Source organism: Notechis scutatus, chromosome 4 (genome assembly GCF_049901735.1).
Source record: "Notechis scutatus isolate UNSWTSFEM ecotype Mainland chromosome 4, rNotScu1.2, whole genome shotgun sequence".
Lineage (NCBI taxonomy): Eukaryota > Metazoa > Chordata > Lepidosauria > Squamata > Elapidae > Notechis > Notechis scutatus.
In genome coordinates, this window is record NC_142012.1 from 130,351,098 (window position 1) to 130,375,208 (window position 24,111).

Genomic DNA, 24,111 nt, shown 5'->3' on the forward strand with positions numbered 1-24,111 from the left:
TATAAGTAAAAACATAGTTATGAATACATGGATACATATAAGAATATGGGGTGAGGTCAATAGCAGACAGTCTAAGGTTAAAGTTTTTGGGGTTTGGGGAAGAAACCACAGAGTCAGGTAGAGTATTCCAGACATTGACCACTCTGTTGCTGAAGTTGTATTTCCTGCAATCAAGTTTGATGCGATTAAACTTGAGTTTGTATCTATTGTTTGCTCTTGTATTGTTATGGTTGAAGCTGAAGTATTCATTGACAGGTAGGACATTGCAATGTATGGTTTTATATACTATACTTAGATCGGACCGAAGGAGGCATAGTTCTAGATTTTCTAGGTCTAGAATTTCGAGTCTGGTGACATAAGGTATTCTGCAACGAGTAGAGGAGTGGAGAACTCTTCTTGTGAAATATTTCTGGACTTTCTCAACTGTGTTAATATCAGATACGTAATGTGGGTTCCATACTGATGAACTGTATTCAAGTATTGGTTTAGCAAATGTTTTGTATGCTCTAGTTATTAGTGTAATATTACCAGAGAAAAAGCTCTTCTTCCAAGTTCCCTCTCTATATTTATAACACTGTAGGTTGAATGAATAAATAATCTTTGTGTAAATAATCTTTTTGGTTTTCTTAATTAACCAACACATTTCAGCAATATTTTTTATCCTTTAGTTTTTTTCTAAAACCAGCTTAAATTTTTAGCATCTCACTTTTCATGTATGACTTTAAACTCCTATACTTTATTTTGATAGCATATGAAGTTAAAATATATTGTAAAATAGTTTTCACACATTGTTATGTCTCCTTATTTGATATTGTTTGGTCATTTTTCAATTATGTGTCTCATTTCTACTATTACCCATCAAGTCCTATTACTTTCCAAACATGGTAATGACAATAGTGCAGATTTAAGTTTTAGTAGCTTTTGTAAATAGGAAATATCTTCTAAGCTAAGGTATCTTGAATGTTGACTCCTTTACAGATAGTGCTCAATTTATGATTGGTCGCTCAGGGACCATAAAAATTAAGAAAGATCTCCCCAGGGCTATTTACTACAGATTCAAAGTTCCAATAGTCACTACCACCCTCACAGTCACATTATCACATTTTGGGCTCTGTTTACTTCCATTTTCTGGCAAAAAAATGCAGTCACCCTCACTCCCTTGTATTCTGACGGCATATATACTATATACTTCTGACCTTCACCATTTTCTTGTTCCTATTGCTGATGAAGTGTGCCCAGCCTGGGTGCTATGGGGTGAAAAACAAATTGCAATCCCAGGGCTTCAGTTTGCCCAAAAAACATCTTTGTATGGTACCTGTCAGCTGGATTGGAGAGTGGTTTTTGTGCTGCGAAAAAAATAAAATACAGTCCTGTTGTGCATTGTGAAAACAATTGTTGAGGTAATTCCCCATTAGGAGAATGAGCGCACACAGGGAGACGTAGTGAGAGTGGTGAAGAATAACACACAATCAGCACACAGATACACTGTATAGTAAAATGTAGGTTTTTACTTCCAGTAAAACGGTTAAGCAAAGTTCAACAAAACAGTCCAAGTCATTCACGGTTAAAGCAGTCAGTTTTCAGTCCAGGGATAATCCAAATATCAAAGTCCAGTATCAAAAACAGTTCAGTAAAAGACTTACATCAAATCCAAGAATAACGATGATCAATAACAGTCAATACAGGAACGGCAACACTCTCCAGAAAAGGACAGAACAGAACAAACAGACCAGGTTTCTGGTTCCATCTTATGGCCGTTTGGGCAACCACACCCAATTATAATTTTAGCATTCCCTTAAAGAGACAGTATTAAAATGTCTATCCTGGTTTATATATTTCCAACCCAAATGTTAGGTGACTTACGTTCCTAACAACTACTATTGTAGATTTTGGAATCTGGCCTCCCAATTCTCATAGACTCAAAATCTTATTGTTTGCTGCTTCATTATCTGTGGCATTACATTGTAACAGAACTGTTCAGATTTCAATCCCCTGTTATTTATTCATAAATTCATTAAACAGTATTATTTTCTGCTTTATTCACTATTCAATATTGAAGGATACTATTGAATAAATAGAATATGCCATGCATATTTACTTCACATGTTCCTCTCAGAATATCCAATATTTCAATTCTATATCCTTACAAAACATTTCATAATTCAAACATATACACTTTATTTCTCCAAACCAACAATACTAGAATAAACTTTTTCATGTCAGTACATTTGAGGAGGAGGAAGAAACCACATTTTAAAACTATTTTAATATGTGATTTCTATATTTCTGCCAAGAAAACATTATTGGAGTGCCTTGTTTACTTGTTTTATAGCCTACTTTTCCATCAGGAGTTCAAGACAGTGGGTACATTACTCTTCCAGTGTTTCTTTTCAGCAGGATCACTGTGGGATATGCTAATCTGAGAGAGATAATAAATATCTTAAAATCAGTTGGGTGACCTTCCATGAATCCCATGCTATTCTATCAGCTCTAGGCTATTCCAACACTTAAGCTCAGTTCAAAAGAAATTTACTAATATCTGCTTTCAGTCTTGCCTTACATTTAATCTCTCCTGCCATACACCTTAAATTATGGGAAGGAGGTAGCGGGACAGTGTATAAGGGTGGGATAGAACAAATAAATTGTAATTTATAGTACAATATCTTAGTATTTGTCACCAAGAAGGAAATATATGTGTCAGGGCAACATCTGCAAAAAAAAAAAAAAAAAGTTTGACAGTATTTAAGATGAACAGAGCTACTTTATCACTTAAAAAGACTGAAGAAGGTGACAATATAATTATTACCTTCTACAATGATGTTTCTCAGAAGTGATAACATATGTATGTTTTTGTGATGTTTTATTGACATTAAACATTAGCTTGTTTCTCCTGAAAAAGTACAGCAGTAAGCTTTTTCTTGAACTGATTTTGCAACTGTTTTCAACCTTCTTTTATCATTTTAAAATATTTAGGTATTGATGCAGAACTTTATTATGTGAGAAATGACCTTATCAATCACTTCGCTTTGTCATTTAATCTACAAGTACCAGTAGAGACAACCAACCTTCATTTCACTTGGCATGCAAAGTCTAAGGTAAGCAAAAGCTATCTTCAGTTTGCAAAATAATTTATTGTATAGCTGTAACTGAGATTTGTAAAAAAAAAAAAAAATCACTCAGGGGTTTCCACAGAGACTCGAGCTATTCTCCAAAGCACCTGCAGGCAGGACAAATAAAGGATGGAAACTAATCAAGGAGACAAGAAACCTAGAACTAAGAAGAAATTCCCTGACAGTTAGAACAATTAATCGATCGAACAACTTGCCTCCAGAAGTTTTTAAGAAGAGATTGGACAACCATTTGTCTGAAATGGTATGAGTTTCCAGCCTGAGCAGGGGATTGCATTAGAAGACTTCCAGTGTCCCTTCCAGCTCTGTTATTGTATTCTACAATCCCATATAGGAATAATAGAGTTCTTTTGTGAATTTACGAGCTTTAAATTATTCCAGATGGAAATCTGTGTTGGTACATACCTAATATATATAAATGTATTTAATTCAATTTTGGTGAACTATAGATGACAATTCAAATAACATCAATTCCATTATGAGTGAAATAATGAGTGCAATATGTGGTATTTCTTGGTTTCTTATGTATTTCAGTATGATTCAAAGATTAAATATTTCACTACTATTCCAACATGTATATTTTATCACCTAGTTTAATAAAGCAAAAAGTATTAAATATTTAAACATTGAATATATTTATGAAGAAATGAATGTGTATTTTTCTATATAAAATAATTTTTGATTCATTCTCTTTGATTATTCCTGCTTCTTGGTATAAAAGTGATTTACAAAGCATTCTCATTTTTTTATCTAAATCTCTCCCTCAGATATGATATTGGCACCTAACAAACATGTTTTGTAAACAGTGTAACTAACTTGAAACATAATCTTTTGTTGAACATATTTTTAGTTTGATATCTTTCTGCTTATTATTATAGATTGAATATAAACTGGGATTTCAAGTAGATAATCTGTTGGCTATGGATATGCCACAGGTAAATATTTCTGAACAAGGAGAAGTTCCTCGAACTTTATCAGGTGAGTGCATTTTCCATTAGATCTGGCAGACAACAGAATATTCAAATACAGTTAACTGTTTACTTTAATGGACACACACATGGACATGGGACACACACACACACACACACATGAGAATTCTATAGAATTTGTTAGTTTGGGGTGGAGTGGAAAAGCAACTTAACATAGACACAGTCATTGTATTAGAGCATTTCTTGCCTCGTTTTAGGAAATTGATTTTACTTCCAATTTTCACCCTTTATCCATCTTCATATGCAAAATATAATTTAAAACATGTTCTGTTTATAAATGAATTGATATTTCATGCTAATTTACTCACATTTTGTTCTTGAGTTATTATTTGTCATTGGATTTTTTTTACTACATCTTGCATTTAATTTGTTGTATCCTCAAGTACTTAATTTTGATATTTTTCTGAATAATAATGATAATGATAAAATGATAAATAATGATAAATATAATAATAATAATAATAATACCGTGTTTCTCCAACAATACGACCTCCCCCAATAGGAAGACCCAGCATGTTTTCTAGGCATAAAATCAAATTAAGCCCCTCCCCCAAATTTAGGCCTATTTTAAAACATGCAAAATGGGGGGAAGGGCGGGGGACTTGCCATTAGGAGCGCCCCGCGGGCAGCAATTCCTCTCCACCAGCTGCTCCTAATGGGCGATCATGGCAGAGCGCGGAGAGCTCCCTACTCCTGCCAAGCACCTTTGCGGCAGATCCAAGACCTTCAGCGCCCGCTGCTGTTGATTTCCCTTGTGCCCATGCCACCGCCACGTTTGGAGCTGCCACTTCCACGTTTGGAGCACCGCTGCCGTTTGGAGCTGCCGCTTCTGCATTTGGAGCTGCCGCTGCGTTTGGAGCTGCCGCTTCTGCATTTGGAGCTGCCGCTTCTGCATTTGGAGCTGCCGCTGCGTTTGAAGCTGTTGCTTCCACGTTTGGAGCGCTGCCGCTGTTTGGAGCACTGCTGCTGTTCGGAGCTACCGCTTCCGCATTTGGAGCTGCTGCTGCGTTTGGAGCTGCCACTTCCGCGTTTGGAACCCCACCGCTGTTTGGAGCATTGCCGCTGTTTGGAGTTGCCATGTCCGCATTTGGAGATGCCGCCACGTTTGGAGATGCCGCTTCCGCGTTTGGAGCACTGCCGCTGTTTGGAGCACCACCGCCATTTGAAGTGCCGCCACCACTCCAAACACGACGGCAGCTCCAAATACGGAAGTGGCAGCTCCAAACATGATGGCGGTGCTCCAAATGGCGACAGCACTCCAAATGGCAGCGGCACTCCAAACACGGAAGCGGCAGCTCCAAACGTGGCGGCGGAATGGGCAGAAGGGAAAGCAACAGCAGCAGGTGCCAAAGGTCTTGGGTCTGCAGCAAAGGTGTTTGGTGGGAGTAGGGAGCTGTCTGCGCTTCGCCATGATCACCCGTTAGGAGCAGCTGGTGGCGAGGCTGCCCGCAGGGCGCTCTAGATGAAGATGCAAGGGGGGGAATTAAGTCACCCCCGAAAAGACGGCCTAGCCATTTTTTCGGGGCTCAAAAAAATATAAGACTTGGCCTTATTTTATGAGAAACACGGTAACAACAACAACAACAATAATAATTAATAATAATAATAATAATAATAATAATAATAGTAGTAGTAGTAGTAATAAAAAGATGGGGACAGATTCCATCTCCACAATAATTATATTCCATAGGGAAGGAGCTACCACAAATAAGATCTTTCTTCTTGATCCCAGTAGATGTTCAGGAAGTAGATGTACTTCTTATTAAGTATCGTAATAGGATGCAACCAGGAATTCCTGTTTTTTTCTCCAATAAAATGTTGCAATTTTGATTTATCCTAATTTATAATGAATGGGATCTAGTCAACTGTTTTCTTCCCTGAAAGAAATGTGATTTGTATAGAGGGCATTTTTTTTCCAATAGTAGCTTCTTACATTAATCCGTTGTTTTTTATTTTATTCTGAATGGTAGAAAACTATTGTTTACTTCTTACTAGTCGCCTTTAACTGCAAGAGAGGTGGCAAATAAATGTAATAATAATAAATAAAAATTAGTAGATTATTCAAAGTCAGGATCTACAATTATTGGTTGATTTTTTTAGTTACAAAACCAAACATTGTTACCTCTGCATGTCGGATGAATAATAATAAAGGAAATCTGTTACCTCCCTTTTCCATCATGCTTTGATTTTATTGATTGACTGATAAAAAAAATTACATTGCCATCCAGCTCGCACAGGGTCTGAATGGTTTAAAAATTATATTATAAAGCCCCTAAACACCCCCCCCATCCCCCACAGTGGCAACAGAGATATCAAACTAGCCATATCAACCTGGGTGCCCAGGCCTACTGAGAGAACCGTGTTTTCAGGATGTTCCAGAAAAGTATCAAGATGGGGACAGATTCCATCTCCACAATAATTATATTCCATAGGGAAGGAGCCACCACAAATAAGACCTTTCTTCTTGATCCCAGTAGATGTTCAGAAAGTAGATGTACTTCTTATTAGTATCGTAATAGGATGCTACCAGGAATTCCTGTTTCTTTTTCCAATAAGAAAGAAGATAAAATAGGTTACCTGAGTAAAACCAAAATCTCTGGGTACTTCTGTTCTACATTGACCAAGGAAGTGCCATCTTTTTTTCGTAGTTGTAGAGTATGATAGGTTAAAGAAAGATGCTGCCAGATTTTGCTGCTGTTTAATCAAGCCATTTGAGCTTATCATGTTCATGTTTTGTAAGGATATATGGTGGCCCACTCACTGGAATAAGTAAATAACAGGTTGATGATGCAAAAAAATGTATGTGATTTGGAAACAAAGATAATGAAAGAATCGTGGTTTCTAAATTATAGTTATCTTTGATTTTTAAATTATAGAAAAGTTTTGAAGACATTTAAAACAGTAAGATTAGCCATTTTGTTTTATCTTTCAATTTATAGTATTTCGGATGGAACTGTCTTGTACTGGCAAGTTAGACTTTGATGTTACAGTACTAATGCAACTCAACATGACTGTTAATACTTCTAAAAATATCACAGTATTAAATTTCAAACGGAGGAAAATGTGTCATAAAAGTAAGTTACAGCTTTTTTGCTTTTTTTATTTTGCAAGAAATCAATTGCAAACTTTTCATAGAAACTTCTCCATTGGAAAGCACTCTATCACTGCACCTCTTTTTTTAAATTCACCACTTTAAAGTGCAGAAAATTAGTTTGTAGGTTTTGCCACTAAAATAGATAGCTACTATGGTAGAAATAAAGTATTGAGGACAACAGAATTATGTGCTTGTGAGAGATAATTTAGATTTTCAATAACAATATTTTTGTCAATATTCATAAATTAATGGAAATGAAATGAAATGCAATAGTAACCGATAACTACAGTGAAATTGTAAATTGTCTTTTTATCATTGTTTACAATTTCCTGCTAGATAATAACTACTAAACTATTTTAATATGTTTCAATATTATGTATAAATATTTTTTATTGATTACAGCGGTTTCACAAGACTTTTTCCCCCAATAATTTACATTTTTAAGTATATAAAAAAATCAGGATTTGAATTCAGAATATGAATTGAATTTAGAAAGTTAAATATTATGTTTCCTTGAAATAAGTTGGCAAATTCATTCAACTATTTATCTCTTTCTTTCCTGGGATCATAATACATTCTCAATTTAATTTTAGTTTATATTTCTCCCTGTTCCCTATGAAATAATTATATTTATATGAGAGTATTTTGTTTTTATATATATCAAATCAGCTACATAAATTGTAATTCCTTTGTTACTGGAGGTTTGGAGGCAATGGTACTACATGCTATGGTATTTCCTCTGTAGATCATGGATTGGGTAGAATTTTTTAAATTACCAAACTTCCAAAGCTTTGTGTTTCTGTTGGTGCTTGGGTAACTTATTTTTTTAATTCTCGTCTAATAAAAGAATTTATAAGAAAATTTATCTAAAATGCCCCTTTTCTCCTTTTATCTTTAGAACTTGATTTGGAAGTAAAGTTGCCAATATTAGACAAAAATAACACTAAAGCCATTTGTAAGTAAATGTTTATACACAATGATGGGGATTTTTGCTCCTTATTTTAATTCATGTTATTATTTGCATGAAAAGAGTCATATATATTCTTTTTGAATTATCTGCTCATATAGGAATCAGAAACTAAATTCTTCCCAAACTTCTGTTGAATTAAGAAAATTTGCTCAGACTTTCAAACTCTTTTTTTCATTCCTGTTATTCATTTAAAGATCCTAAGTTACTTAGTATTTGGACACTATATTGGGCGCTAAGTGTCAGCAGCAAGAAATCAGGTGCCAGGATAGCACTACATGTTTATTTCATGCTACCTATGTTCAAGAATCTGAACTACTAATGGTCGAGGCAACTTGGTGCCAAATAAGAGCCAACAAATTTCAAGTGGAGGCTGAACTTACATCCCATGCTTACATATGGGTGCCTGGGGACTCCAGATTGATGATGTATTTGACCACCTCAGCCTGGTCATCTCCTACTCTTAAGAATTATAACCAAATTAGCAGTTTGTGCTTAAGCATTATCAATATAATGAAGTAAAATCCTAAGACAGCTTTCCAGCCTATTTGAGTGTACCTATTAGTAAATCTGGTTATTCAGCAACAGGGAATATTTTGAATGAAGAGCAGAATCTGGCAGACACAGACTTTTGTATGCCACAAAAACTGCATTGTCACAGCTGAGCAGCCACATAAATAAAATATATATTCTTAATTTATTTTTACGTTATGAATGCCTTTACTATTTTATAGATATTTGGAATGGAGGTCTTTTTATTTCATGCTGTTTTTGATTGCTAGCCACTGAGTCTTCATGAATGGATTATATAGATCCACACAGGAATAAACAAATAAGCTGTTCCAATGTCATATTATTATATTCTTGCCATGTTGTTTTTATAGTAACCAATTCAATAGTCTGTATATTAAATTTTGCTATCAGTTACGTTTATACATAAATAATTTTATATTTGTTATGTACTGAATATAACCAAATTTAAATCTGGCATAAATGCACTTTTAAAATTTAAAGTTCTGCAAATACAAATTTGAGCTCTATATAACATAATGCCGCATAACATATTCTTTTTCTTGAGGTAGATAAAGGTTCCCCTTGCCATATGTGCTAGTCATTCCCAACGGGAGTGGTGCTCATCTCCGTTTTTAAGCTGAAGAGCCAGCGCTGTCTGATGACAATTCCGTGGCCATGTGGCTCGCATAACTAAATGCGAAGGCTCATGGAATGCTGTTATCGTCCCACATTTTTCTTCTTGCATTTTTACATGCTTTCGAACTGCTAGGTTGGCAGAAGCTGGGGCAAGTAATGGGAGTTCACTTCATTACGCGCCGCTGGGATTCAAACCACCGAACTGACAACCTTTCAGATTGACAAGCTCAGCGTCTTAGCCACTGAGCCACCACGTCCCCTTTTTTCTTGAGCTAAGATCTGTCAGATATGTGCATTTAATTTTCACTAATTGTTGAATTTTATGTTCAATTTCAGTTGATCCTGTAAATGCAGCTCCCACCACTTCTACGCGTGTGTTTTATATCAGTGTTGGAGTTTGCTGTGCAGTCATATTCCTGGTAGCAATAATACTAGCTGTTTTGCATCTTCACAGTATGAAAAGAATAGAATTAGAAGACAGGTAAAAGGGTCTTTCCTTTTTTGTCTGTGCAAGACTGATCCAATTTTAAAAAGCAAATATGATTCTTAAGTTACCTGTGGCAACCATTCTCTGATTATCCAGCTTTGTGCCTCTGATTTTCCTTCAAAGGGATGAGAAATATGCTAAAAATGAGAGATGCCAAAGTTGTTTTAAATGTTTTTAATTGTATTTTAGTGGTTGTGTTTGAGTTATATTGATTGTTTAACATTGTATTTTAATTATGTGTGCTGCCAAGAGTCACATGCATGAGATAGATAGCTATAAAAATTAAAGTAATAGGGTAGGCTTAAAATGGCAACATATAACTTATTTATTATATGCATACACTGCCAAAATCATATGCTAGTTGTTAGTTCACAAAGTGGACGAAACATCTACAATATAAGACATGAAAACAGTAATAAAGATATATACAGGTTAGTTTTCCTATAGTGTTCATATTGGATGTGTTTCTTCTAATTATCAAGGCTCATACTCTGATGATGTCCGTTATTTTGCCTTTGCTGTAATTAGTGCATAACAGACGAAATTATTAGCACAATAATAATTGAACAAACTAATCTTCTTGAAGGTACCCTAGTATCAAACCACATTTTTTATAATTAGGAAATTATATTCATAAATTATTGATAAACAACTATATATTATGTCAGTGTCATGTTCTGCAAGTTAGCAAATGGACCACATATTTTGTTCCAACCAAGCAGTCTTAGAAGGTACCGTAGCTCCTAATAGAGCATTTCTTAGTTATCTTCTCTCAGCCTTTTTCGTTTTAGTAGTGACTGCATGGAAGGAAATAGACCAATATGGATATGTGTATAATAGTAAAATAGATAAGAAATATGCTATTGTCTCCACTTTTCATAGCCTTTGTAGTTTTGTAGAAAACTTAAAAAGTACTTCTCATTCTGAATATTTCAAAAACCTTATACCGTATTTGCCGGCGTATAAGACGACTGGGTGTATAAGACGACCCCCAACATTTCCACTCAAAATATAGAGTTTGTTATATACTGCCGTATAAGACTACCCCTCTTCGCACACCTTCCACATACCAAATAAAAGGTAAAAGAACATCAGATTTGATTTCAACATGTTAATTTATATTCAAATGCTTATGACATGCAGGAAAACTCACAAGGCTGTGAAAGTATGCCAAATAATAGAACATAAGTAATTTTCCGATTCAGAGCAGGTTATAGTTCATAGTTTTATAAAATGTGTGTGTGTGCCTAAATTTCAAATTACCCATTTACCATGACTTGTCATGGACAGGCAACTTTATTAAAAGAATTCTATTTCAGCTAAGCCGGAAAGACACAAATATGGCCTGCAGAAGCATAATTTTCACTCTGATATTAATTCTGGCAATGTTGCATTTTAAACTAGCCATGATTAATTATATCCAAATTTTCACACCCACACTCTCCTTCCTTTAGCTTTCTGAAAACCCCACATTTGCAGATCCCATTTTAGCAATGCATCTAAGATTTGACTTGCCAGCCACTATCATTAAATTATGCTTGCTAAAATATGAACTGAAATATGAACTGAAATATGAACTGAAATATGAACTACCCTGCAAAGCTGCCCATAATGAAGATAAGTTGATCTTGATGTCAATCCTCCTCAGCCTTTCACTTGTCTTTTACTTGATACCGCTGCCAAACCTGCTTTTCCATCGATACCAGAGTAAAAGGTGACATTGCTCCCGCAGCAAGAGAAGACAATGTGGGATGTGAGAAAGAGGAGAAATCGCAGTGAAATTAAGGAAATTAGGCGTTTGTTTTTTTTCCTTTCCCCCTTCGGGACTGGATCTAGAAAGTTGTCATTTTAACATGATCGCTCCCCTTCTTCTCTTCCCACCCCCAACCTCTGTTTCGTCTTTAAAGAGAAAAAGACACCCATTCTGCTTTATTGTATCTGACATAGTGGGCTTTAGTTCAGAAGCTGATGTCACTCAACAGGCAAGTCCTTTCGAAAACGCCAGGCCCTGCCTGGTCTTACCTAACGCTGCTTGCCAGGGATCTGGCAGGAAAGAAGGAGTTCCAGATCCTTTTTCTTTCTAGCCTCTCCACCTGCCTTTCCCGAGTCCATCCAAGGACGCGCCTGAAAACCAGGTTGATTCTGGGTAACGTCTAAGCCCCAGAGGCGGGGTCCAATCAGTCCCTTCGCCCAGCTCCACAAAAAGGTGAAATCGCCAGCGAAGCAAAACAAACGGAAGGAAGAAACCGAGCAAGCCGGGTCAAGAGCTGCGCTACCTCTAGCTGAGCCTTAGCAGTAGTAGGGACCCACATCCCACCTCCGCCCCACCTCAGCGAGAGGGAGCCGGCCGGATTGCGGGCGTAATCCCTCCCTGGCAGAGCTACGGGTAACCCGACGCTCAAGGCTACAACTGAATGCAAAGTCCCCGCTCTGAGATCTGCAGCTAATTTACGAGGAACCCTTTGCACGCCAGCGCCTGCCATGACCTCAAGGAGAGGGAGAATCGAGCCTCCTCACCAACAAGGCGAAGAATATACCCGTTTGCCGGCGTATAAGACAACCCCCCACTTGGAGGCATGTTTTTCAGGGCAAAAAAGTCGTCTTATACGCCGGCAAATACGGTATGTTTCATAAGCATAGTCAAACTTTGTTTCTGGATTTGGAGCATCAGAAATTCCCTTGTAGTTTTTTGTCATAGGCCAAATTTCTAAATTTTGTTTTTCTTTCTTTAGCTTTTATGATTTGAAAAAGAAAGCATAGGTAAAGCATTTGAATATAAATATGCAAATGTGGACACTATCACTGCCATTATACTACAAATTGTATTTGGTCTTTTAGAAAGGTATACAGGGCTTAAAGTTTGATTTGTTTTAAATTATATTCCTTAGAAATGCTGCTGAATGGCTTTTTTCTATTCCCTAGCTTGATTGAGGTTGCTTACGTTTTTTAATATCTTTGATGAATGCAAACTACATTTTGTAGTGTTTAGACTAGAAGTGCAAAAGTAATTTAGAAAAGTTGAAATTATTCTGTTTTCCTCAGAAAATTGAAGATAATTTTTGAAACTTGATGTGAAAGTTTTAGAAACAATAATGTATTTTGTGTTTGTTTTCCAAAGCAGCATTAGTAACAGCAGTAGTTCTCAAGGTTTATCCCAGCCTTCAACTCAAACAACCCAGTATCTGAGAGCTGACACACCTAATAATGCTACACCAATTACCAGTAAGTGTTTATCCAATTACAGGTTTTGCATTGTGCATTAGTTGTTTATGTAGTCCTTTACTCCCAGATTTCCCCAACTATCACATCCATTGTTAAGAATTTAGGGAATTGAAATTCATATAACTGTAAATCAGCCAAAGTTGAGGAAAACTTGTAGTGTTACTGATTGTTTCAAAAAATCAAAGTGATGTTGACTAAGAGTTAAAGTAAGAGGTGAGATAAAAACAGTTAATTTTTCCCTTAAATGTTCAGGGCTACAAGAAAACAAAGATGCACATATAATAAAAAAAAAACTTTTCTTCTAACTTAAATTAAGGATTCAATCCATCATTTTGAGAAACCAATTTTATTGCACTTTCAACAATAAAACTTCAGAAGGTATATCTGTTTTATTACCTAGTAATGTTAGCCCTATTTTTTTTAACCTGGAGGCAAAGCAATGTAGTGAAGATTTGCCATGAACATAGATTTATCATACCATTACAGACAGATATCAAAAGAGCTAAATGTTTGGATTATTCATTGTCCTTGTGCCACTGAATTCAAGCGTTCTTTTATTGGCATAATTAATCATCATTAGTCAATATATGCTTATATTCACAAGAAAATAAGCATGACTATTCTCAAGAAAACTATTTTAAGTGGACCTGCATTTCAATAAATGTTTTAAAATTTGCTTAAGTGCTATATAAATCATGGTTTGCATATTGTTAAGCATATTGTTTTATGTATCAATCAAGGACAAAAAACCCATTAAAGTTGTTTCCTGAGATTTTTATTATAGTTTCTGACTATTTAGGTCAGATTGTTTTGCCTCTAAGTTAAAGGCTAATATAAAGAAATTTACAGAAAAAGAATATATCACATGCTAGTTTTAGTTTCTATGGTACAAGAAGCTAAATACTATAATGACAGCAGTCAGCAATTATACTGTATATCTTGTGCTAATATCTGAATTCCAGTACTAATTCTCTGTGATACATTAGTTGTTTTATGTCTTTTGTGACATTGCTGTCTCAGAAGTCGTGGGTAAACTAACTCATTTTTAAATATGCTAGCTCTTTGAAATGATTGTAATTATTTTGTCTGTGACAGAATCAGTTAATCCCATCAGGCTATAAGGTAGAACACTGTTCATTTTCCTTGAATGATCACAGAGAGTTTCTTAAAATAAAGGAGAGTTATTTAATTATCAGAGCTCTTTTAACTAATAGGAGGAATTGAGGGCTTCCATCAACATATCCTGCCTACCAAAGAAAATTTTCAACTAATTTACTGCTAAAATATTTTTGAACATACTTTACAATATACTTTAGCAGTGTCCATAAATAAGCAATATCTTCATGAAAACAATTGCTATAATTTCTAAGAGACTTTAATATTTCAAAGTATATAGGGAAATAAACAGCTTTCATATAACAGTACCATTTAAAGCCCAGAAGATGGCAGTGTGCCTGCTTTCTTGACTATTAAAATATTGTATAAGCTTGTGTAGTATTTAGTAATTAGTCAAAAGGAAATTGTTTTATTATCATGTAGAAAACATTGAATTGGGTTTTGGGTTGGGTTTAGTTGGTTCGGTATTGGTGTTTTTATGTTCTAGCTTTTTATATATTTAGTTTTTAGGTTTAGTCTGCAGAGTAATTTTTGAATCTGTCTATAAGTTAAGTAAAATAACAGCATACTGTATTGTTCAGGAGCAGGTATTTTTCTTGCAGTATTAAAAATGACATTTCTTTAAGTTGCAACATTTTTGTCTCTAATTGTTTTATTAAACTTGCACTTCAAGTATTTATATTTGATATTTATATTGGTATTGTTTGGGTTTGCTGGTTCCTCAGGTTATCCTACTCTACGGATAGAGAAGAATGACCTTAAAAGTGTAACTTTGATGGAGGCGAAAGCTAAAGTGAAAGATATAGCAATCTCCAGAGAGAGGATAACACTGAAAGATGTTCTTCAGGAAGGTATTATTTAAGCATTGCTCTTTTTTTTAACTTTTTTTCTCTCTTTTCACAGTTTCTGTAAATTATTCAGATATATGTTGGTAGTTTTAAGCAGTTAACCAAAATAATCAACAAAATGGTCAGTTTAAAAAACTGATTTTTATATGAGTTTTTTGTTAGGTGCTTGTCACAAGATAAAAAATAACCTGGTCTTTTTGATAGAGAAAATAATCAAATTAATAGTAAACTGCCATAGAAAAGCAAAAAAAATGCCTTTCATTGCAGCATGTTCTTTAGAAATATTTTTAAACTTCCCAATCTAGCTGGCAACCCTGAAATTATATATGGTTTCCATATGCAGTTTACTAACCAGAATTGATGCTGCTTAGGTTCCAAAATAAGTCAAAGGTGTTAGCAAGATGCTGCACCCCTGAGTCTGATTTCTTCTTGCTTAATGCTTAGGGAAGAGAATTTATTTGAGTCAGGATCTGTACAGTATAAATTATTATAATAATAAAATACCTATATTTTACTATTTTTATGTTAATTTCTGTTCTCAGAAATCACTTTTCAATGTTACATAATATACAGCCATTACTATAGTTTGTGCATTCAAATGTCATGTCCAAGCCCTTGTAATTGATGTAGCTTCTTAAGCTTTTAACTTCTGGTTAACTTGCTCATTTCCCAGCTTTTCTAATCAAATTAATTTAGACATAACATTTTAGTGCTTGAGGCAACCAAAGTGCACAGTTGGAAGAACAAGTTTGTCAAATTTAAGGAAAGATTGTGATTTTCAGTTTATCTGTGATCTGACTATCTTAAAATGGATTTTAAAAGTCTTCAGCAGTCTATATTTCATTGTATTTCAATAATTAATAATTTATTATGTGTATGCCATGACTCTCAGTGACATTGTTTTGAATTGTGGTTGACTGGATGGGTTTGATGAGTTCTACAATTTTTTGAAAATGAGGATTTCGCTATAACTGCGCTAACTTCTACAGTTTATATTAAAGTTTATACTGACACGTCTTTTGTTTTTGTTTTTTTGTTCCTCCAAATTATACAATAACAAGTTCAGTTGTCAAATACTGTGTGATTCAAAGCAAAGAAGCATTAGTTATGAATGTTCTTTTTTAAAAAATTTAAAAATAAACTTTATTAAACATTAAAAAATATATACATAGTACAAAACATTTCGTAACATACGAAACCAAAAAGATATATCTAACCAATAAACATAAAAACATAAACATTTCTAATTGCTTAGATGGTGTGTTCTTATCAAGCAAATTTCCAATACTTATTTCATATATCTGGTAAATACTCCTATCATAACCTCTTTATATTTTCCCTTCCCTATCTGTTTTACTCGCTGGTTTCTATCCTTTATCCAATTATACCAGTTTTCTCAAACTGTATAATATTTTGAGTCTTCCTTATCTTTTAACTTTTGGGTGAGCTGTGAATGTTCTGAGGAGGAGGATCAATTATTAGGGTTACCGTATTTTTCAGAGTATAAGACGCAATTTTCCCATCCTCAAAAGTGAGTAGAAATGTCTGTGTGTCTTATCCAGGGAATGTTGCCGAAGCCCCACTCACCCGTTGGCCCCCACCCTTTGGCCTCTGTCTCCCAGCAATTTGCCCCCTTGCAGCAAACAGCCTGTTTCAGCTTCAGCTTCAGCACAGCCTGATTAGCACAAGCAGACGATTGTCAGTTGGATCACTTCCTGACAATCAGCTTATTTCAGGCTGCAGGGATTGCCTATTGCCCTCGCGTCCTGTTTTTGGCTTCTGCGCCCCCCATTTTCCGTCCATTCTGATCCCTGCCTCCCGGAACAGGTGTAAAATGGGATGCAGAGGCCGAAAATGGGGCACGCGGAGGCAGCCATGGCAATCCCTGCAGCCTGAAACAGCTGATCCTCAGGAGGCCCATCCACCCAAGGAAGCAATTTTTTTCCCTTGTTTTTTTCCCCCAAAAGCTACGTATGTCTTATACTTCGGAGCATCTTATACTCCAAAAAATACAGGTAATTGCTCTTCACAGTTGAGTTGTTTGAAGTATGTACAAATATTTTTATATAAGGTTTTTTTTTTCTTTAATTTTTCTTATTCTCAGGCACATTTGGTCGAATTTTCCATGGTATTCTAATAGAAGAGAAAGATCCTAGTAAAGAAAAACAAGTCTTTGTTAAAACAGTAAAAGGTAAGTTTTCAACATTGAATTTCATTCTTGGGTAGCCATGCTTCTTCATCAACATTCATTTCTAGGTATATCAAAAGAAATGACCTTTAGCACAGGTTTTTTTCCACTCACAGAATAGATGGTCCCATTATATTATAGATATGTGTACATTTCAAGCATATTTTTAGAAGCCAACAAAACAGTAAAGATATTGGATTAGTGAATCTGGAAGTTGGTGCCTTCTACTGAACCTTTAGAAATATGTGTTTTTAGGGGGAAATCATTCCAAATTCTATTGGGAAATCAGTTTTCAATATAAGTGATAACAGGAAGAAAGAAAAATTGAAACATAAAACATATTAGCTTTAAATTATAAATTGAAAGGGCATCTAGCTTGTACTTTTCTAGTAAAAAGAACCAAGTGCATGGTCTTGTGAAAAAGTCTAGAATTAAGAAAACTAGAATGGATCTTGTCCACCTATTTTGCTAATGAATTGATAATCAGAATATACTGCTACCTTTTATCATGAGGTTTTAAAAAAATAGATTGCAGATGTTTCTATGCCATTTCAGTTATATAGTTCCTAAGCGGTTTATAGCATAACATTAAATACATAATATATAAAACAAAATTATTAGACATAGCAAACAAACATAAGTACTATCAACACGTATATTTGATAAATGATAACTGATTGCTGTAAGTACTATCAAGAATTAACATGGATTCAAAATGACATTAATAATACATGAAAACAGCAGTAGCCAAATTTATTTCACCTTAGGTATTTCTCTTATCCTCACCTTAATCTCCATATTCACATTTAAAAGCCATTTTGAAAAAGCTTCCTGGAAAATAGGAGTAAGGATGCAGTTTGATGGGAGACCATTCTGTGGGAGGGAACTCTTCCACGTCCCCTTTGGTTGCATCTTAGCTAGAGTGGGTATCCATTTTAAATTACTGACTATGGGTTAGATTTGTTTTCTTAGAAAAATGAATGATGTACTGTATACGAAACAACAAGGAAATTATATTGATAAGAGAACACAATAGGTTTGATCTAGAGTTTATATTGTATGAATAGAATAGTTCTCCTTTGGAAATGATCCTATCAGGCATGGTTCAAATACTTGGGATCAAATCCAAATTCCTGGAACTGTTTTAAAAGATAAAACATATTGAATAGAACAGTATTTTAATATCATAGTTTTAATTTGAATGTAAGGCAGCTTTTTGACTTGGCTATTCATACTTGAAAGGTATCTAATTACTCAAACAGGTTCTTTAAAGAAACTTAGGTAATAGGTAATTTCCATGCAAATAACTTGTATTAACATTTTATTCATACCTTGTATAGAAAAAGCTTTCAAAATATTGTTGATGTGCTTATGGTGTCCATCTTTTGCTTTTGTTTGTCTGTTTTTATTTCCCAATCAAAATAGTTTATCCAATATGTACAAGAGAATGAATAGTTTTGTGTGACACCCAATAATTTAGATACACTGGGAAAATGTAATATGAATCGATCCATGTCTGCCAGAAAGATTAGTTATAGTTACTAAGTTTTTTAAAATTTACATAGTTATTAACTTAAAACTATTGTAGTTTAAGATAAAATTACAGGTACATTTTAAATTCTTTAACTTGTTTTTGTATCATATGCGTGCATTCTATGTTCTCTGAGTGAAACGTTTCATAATTTAATCTAATAAATATGCTTTGGTATCTTACTGCTTATTCCAATTGTGGAGTTATATGCAATATCTAAATGCTTAATATTTCATGAGTACATTTATTTAGGCACATTTTATTTTTTGATGTTATGTATGCACAAACATGCACACACATTTATAATTGGGATTTATTCTACTTATTCTCTTTTACTATTATTATTTTTACTGTAATTTTTATGTCATTTCAATTAGATTTCTTTCCATACAATCTATATACTACCAAAACTCTCATGTCTGTTTATTTGTGACCTTCAATTGGATGAAACAGTGCATCACAGGGTGATGATTTTTGAACCAAGGTACCTGAAATTAGCTAATTTACAGAATGCATCCAAAATCTGGGACCCATCAGTTCTGTGAGATTGAAATTAACCAAAATTGTGGCTGCTTCACTGCCACTACAAGTTCTGGTTATACTTCCCAGAAATTTGTGCTTTCCATAGAACAAAGGAAGATGAGAGGGTGCCCACCTCTTTCCCATTTTCTTCTTGACCATGTACCTACATCTAGCAAAAAGGCCCGACCAAAGCTGCAATTCTGAGATTTCTGAATGGGCAATGAGGATAGGACAAGAGAGTGACCTGGATGCTTACTGTCAAAGTAGGACTGGATAGGGAACATGATGTTTGAGGGGTGAGCCCTCTTTCTCCCTGAAAAGGAGGGCTCTTGAAATGGGAAACAAAGGTGCAGTTTTCCTCATAGTCTATGGTTCCCTTTGTTCCCCTTCCTTTCAACAAAATGGTAGACAGTTCCGTGTGTCAACCAAGTAATAGAAAGGGTGATTTCCAACATTCCCTATCACTTCCCACAAGCAGCGTCGATTTGAAAGCAGGCAGGAGGTTAGAAGTCGTTCCTGCTTCCACTGCCTTTATGTGTGCCTGTGGCTATTCTGTTTCTCTGTTTAGGTAAAGAAATATCTCTGAGAGAATGACCCAATGGGCCACAGATGTCAAGTAGTACCTAAAATTTGTATTAGAACTTTAATACAGCAGCATACTCTTATTGCTTTATTTTCCTCATAGCTATTTTCATGCAAGTGAAACAATTGAATATATTCCTTATCTTCCCAGTTAATACTTGTGGAAGTGTATGTGAGGAAAAAGGTGCAATGTAATATATTTATTACACAAACAAGTTTTCATTGAATGTAGAGAATTATATATAATCTGAATCTTGTTTTAGTCATTTTACATGGAAAAGTTGGTATGATGTATCATATAACAATTGAAGTATTCAAGATTGTTTCAGATAAATCTCATTAAAATTGTGCTATATATAAATACCTGTTTTTGAGCATGCATATTTCATTTATTACTTGAAGAACCTAACTTATTACAAAAAAAGAAGGAATTGAAGGAACCGGACCAATCAAGAAAAAATCATTTAAAAAATGCTACCAAATTATTCTGCACCAAATTTAAGAAGTTAGGAGATACACTCCTTCATCCAGTTTCTTTATTCTTTAGGCATTTTGAGTTTTTATATTTAAGTCTGCAAACTCATTTCAAGAAAGCTTTTTTCCGTCTATACAAATTGGCTTTAACAAAAATTTGGCTTTCTAGATCAAGCTTCCGAAGTTCAAATAACAATGATGCTGACAGAAAGCAGTAAACTCAGAGGCCTTCATCACAGGTTAGTGTTCTTTTAAAATCATGCTAACATTGTTTTACGGGATTGAATGGTTTATTTAAGATTTATTTCAGCAAATAGCTTTTTTAAAAAATTATGAAAGATTCAAAATTGTCAACTTCTGCCTTCAGCAATATCTTATTCATTATTTGCAAAGGGCAAACATAAAAGAAAAGAGAACAGATGCATTTGAGGGTAATGAAAGCATGTTTTTCTAAGAAACCTTTACAATAATTGAAAATGTCCAGAAATGTAACTGAAAAATATTCAGAAAGAATATTTTTAAAATGAAATCAACTTTTTCTGCAGTCCTAAACATGCTTTTAAAAATTTAGTAATTTCTTACTTTTGCCCTTTGATAAATAGGAAATTAGTATCCATTTCATATCTTTAGCCGTTTCTTAATATTTAATTCATAATACAGAGAAAATAATTTTCTAATTTTTGTGTGACAGACTGAAGCCACATAGTTTTTCTTTTATTTTCTCAGTATAGAAAGATATAAAGAGATCGTGTATTGACCAATATACAGTATACATAGTTGTGGGTATTTGTTCTCTCCTGACTAGAAGATAAAGTTCTTGTTGAATGTGATTTCTTTTTATTCGCTATGTTTATCAAACAACTAGTAGGGCTATTCCCCATATATTTCATTTTATTCAGCTGCTCCTTTTGAAGTAATTATGAAATTCCATAATTTACCTCTCCTAGATATATTTTTGTATATTTTTGTATACTATTATACAGAAATGTATTGTGGAAAAATAGAAACAAAAAGGATAAGAATGATAATTCTACAATTTATGCAGTAGTACTCATTGGTCATGGAATATTAATTGACAGTGAAATGACATAACATTATAACAAGCCAACACTATATTTCTTTCAGAAATCTACTCCCAATTACTCACGTTTGTATTGAGGAAGGAGAAAAACCAATGGTGTTGTTGCCTTACATGAACTGGGGGAATCTCAAGCTTTTCTTGCGACAATGCAAACTTGTAGAAGCTAATAACCCTCAGGTAAGATGTGCTTAATTGTAAAATTCTTTTGGTCATAAACCATAAATAAATAATAACTAAACTTTGCTTGAACAAGTTAATTAAATGTCACCTTTTATTTCAGGCAATTTCTCAACAAGACCTTGTACATATGGCAATTCAAATTGCCTGTGGAATGAGCTATTTGGCCCGAAGAGAAGTTATTCACAAAGACTTGGCTGCTAGAAACTGTGTGTAAGTCTTGAGGTGTAAAAAGATAAATACATAAAGCCGTAGTGTTGGAAGAACAATATTTTGAATGCTCTACTGTTTAGTCAGGTCAGGTCACCCTTTCTCAGAGGTAATATAGGAATATGTGGATTCTAAAATTGTATTTCCTGGCTCCTGAAAAATGCAAGTTATTCCTTGCCCATATTCTGTTGCTTTCAGCTCCAATATTTAAAATTAATGAAAAGTTTTCAATTTATAAAATTTTTATATATTTGGATGAACCATGGTGGCAGCAAAATGGGACAGGATGCACTTATGTTTTAAGAAGTGTCAAACTCTAAGCAATAATAAAACGAATTATGTTTGCACTTCTAATATTAGACTATATTATACAGCGTGATTTTCTGAGCTCTGTATGGGAAGGATGACTTAAGACAATTAAGACTTGCCTATAAAAGTTTTACTGCCTTGCCTAAATAATTGTCCATATATATTTCAATATGCAGCATTGATGATGCACTTCAGGTAAAGATTACAGATAATGCTCTATCTAGAGACTTATTTCCAATGGATTATCATTGCCTTGGAGATAATGAAAACAGACCAGTGCGTTGGATGGCTCTTGAAAGCTTGGTTAACAATGAATTTTCTGGTGCTAGTGATGTGGTAAGTTAACAGAAATCATTCAATATTACATTAGAATCTTTTAAACCATGTAAATATTTTTAAATCACAATTTCTATTTGCAGATAGCTTTCTTAAGATGATCAATATGGTTATTTCTGCCAATGATCTTAAAGCAAAATAGTTTGAGAAATAGCGTTGTATACATCATTCATAACTGGAAGGGGTTTGAAGGAGTTACCCTTATTCATTACCAGCATCATAGCCACAATGCTACTTTGCCTCCGTTGGTTATTTAGAATATGCGTAAAAGCTGTATAAACTGTATAACAGTGAAGACAGAACATGTCAGCTTAAATTTTATTACCTACGAAGTTCAAAACATATGACAGTATCCTTTCTTAAACTTTAAAGTGAGATGATATTACAAATTAGCCTTACATTGTATTTTATCTAATAAGATCCAGAGCAATTCCCTTTTGTTTGGGCTCATCATTGTTAAAGTAACATTTTGTTACTTTTAATGTTTCTCACTCCTTTACCACTCTTTCTAACCAGCCCTTAAAATTACATGTAAAAGTCAGTAAACCAGGAAATACATTCCAGATGAACCAAGTGCAGTATTTGGATTGTTTTAATGATTTTTAATTATTATATGATATATTGGATTTTACATCTTTCATGGCTACAATAATTTAATGGCTGAAATCTTCCTTAATTCTTTTTGCTAAGTCTACATGCAGATTACTTGATTATGATATATAAGCTGTTTATATATTGGGAGGGGGAGGTTAATTTTAGATCAGGAATCTCCAAACTAAACTTTTAACTTCTGATTGGGGAATTCTAGGAGTTGAAATCCACAAGTTGCCAAGTTTGAAGACCCATGTTTTTTGTATTTAGAAATCCTTGTAGCAAAACATTTTGGTGAATTGCTATGCAGTCGTGGATGTTATTTGACAGCAAAAAGCATCGAACCACCAGACACCGTAATAGCATTAAAATTCTCCAGAATAATAAGGAATAAAGACTACAGCTTTAAAATTTTATCTAACTTTTGTCAGATTTAAACCTATTTCCTTTTTTTGTAAGATTTTCATTGCTGGTACTCTACAATGACAGTTGTTCTTCCTGGTCTTTGGGAGAGTTTTAGGACTGCTTTAATTAGCAAACTTATCTCAATACTGTAACTATTTCTCACATTTTTATATTAAGATTACAGGAAATGTTTAATTAGATTACTTTGAAACTTTTAAGCATGATGATGATAAAAATGATTGTTTAGTTATATGATCCTAAATATAAAATAACTCTTTTTAAATTGACTATATTTTAAATATATGTTTGTGCATTCAAGTTGTGCTATCCTGCATGTGTGTTTCTATTATGCTTGAATACAAAGTGGTAACTTTTTCAAGCACTTAAAACAGTAACTAAACAATTTTGTTACCATGTCTGTTACATTGCAGCTCACCTATATTTAAATGTTATATTTAAAAATATTTAGAAACATTTGCTTTGAATCCTAAATATGAAAAATGTTGAGACAATATTTTAAAATTCTAATCAGCTGTTCTATCTAATGTTTTCTAGTGGTCTTTTGGGGTGACCTTATGGGAATTAATGACTTTAGGACAAACTCCATATGTAGATATTGATCCCTTTGAGATGGCTGCCTATCTAAAGGATGGATACAGAATAGCTCAACCAATCAACTGTCCCGATGAATTGTAAGTAAAGATA

At 34.1% G+C, this 24,111-nt stretch overlaps 1 protein-coding gene across 8 annotated transcripts in view; it reads left to right on the forward strand.

Moving 5' to 3' along the window:
* RYK (receptor like tyrosine kinase) overlaps positions 1-24,111 on the forward strand; it is a 33,886-nt gene that overhangs the window by 8,213 nt on the left and 1,562 nt on the right. Inside the window, exons 2-14 of one of the 8 annotated variants that reach the window (XM_026691584.2) lie at positions 2,974-3,095; positions 4,007-4,106; positions 7,057-7,191; positions 8,110-8,166; positions 9,664-9,808; positions 12,933-13,036; positions 14,869-15,003; positions 17,105-17,191; positions 20,467-20,536; positions 21,423-21,555; positions 21,659-21,768; positions 22,251-22,410; positions 23,962-24,098. In XM_026691584.2, coding sequence (XP_026547369.2) covers positions 2,974-3,095; positions 4,007-4,106; positions 7,057-7,191; positions 8,110-8,166; positions 9,664-9,808; positions 12,933-13,036; positions 14,869-15,003; positions 17,105-17,191; positions 20,467-20,536; positions 21,423-21,555; positions 21,659-21,768; positions 22,251-22,410; positions 23,962-24,098 — 1,495 coding nt within the window. The remainder of the gene's footprint in view (positions 1-2,973; positions 3,096-4,006; positions 4,107-7,056; positions 7,192-8,109; positions 8,167-9,663; positions 9,809-12,932; positions 13,037-14,868; positions 15,004-17,104; positions 17,192-20,466; positions 20,537-21,422; positions 21,556-21,658; positions 21,769-22,250; positions 22,411-23,961; positions 24,099-24,111) is intronic. The other 7 variants (XM_026691721.2, XM_026691654.2, XM_026691789.2 and 4 more) reach the window with 7 other exon arrangements.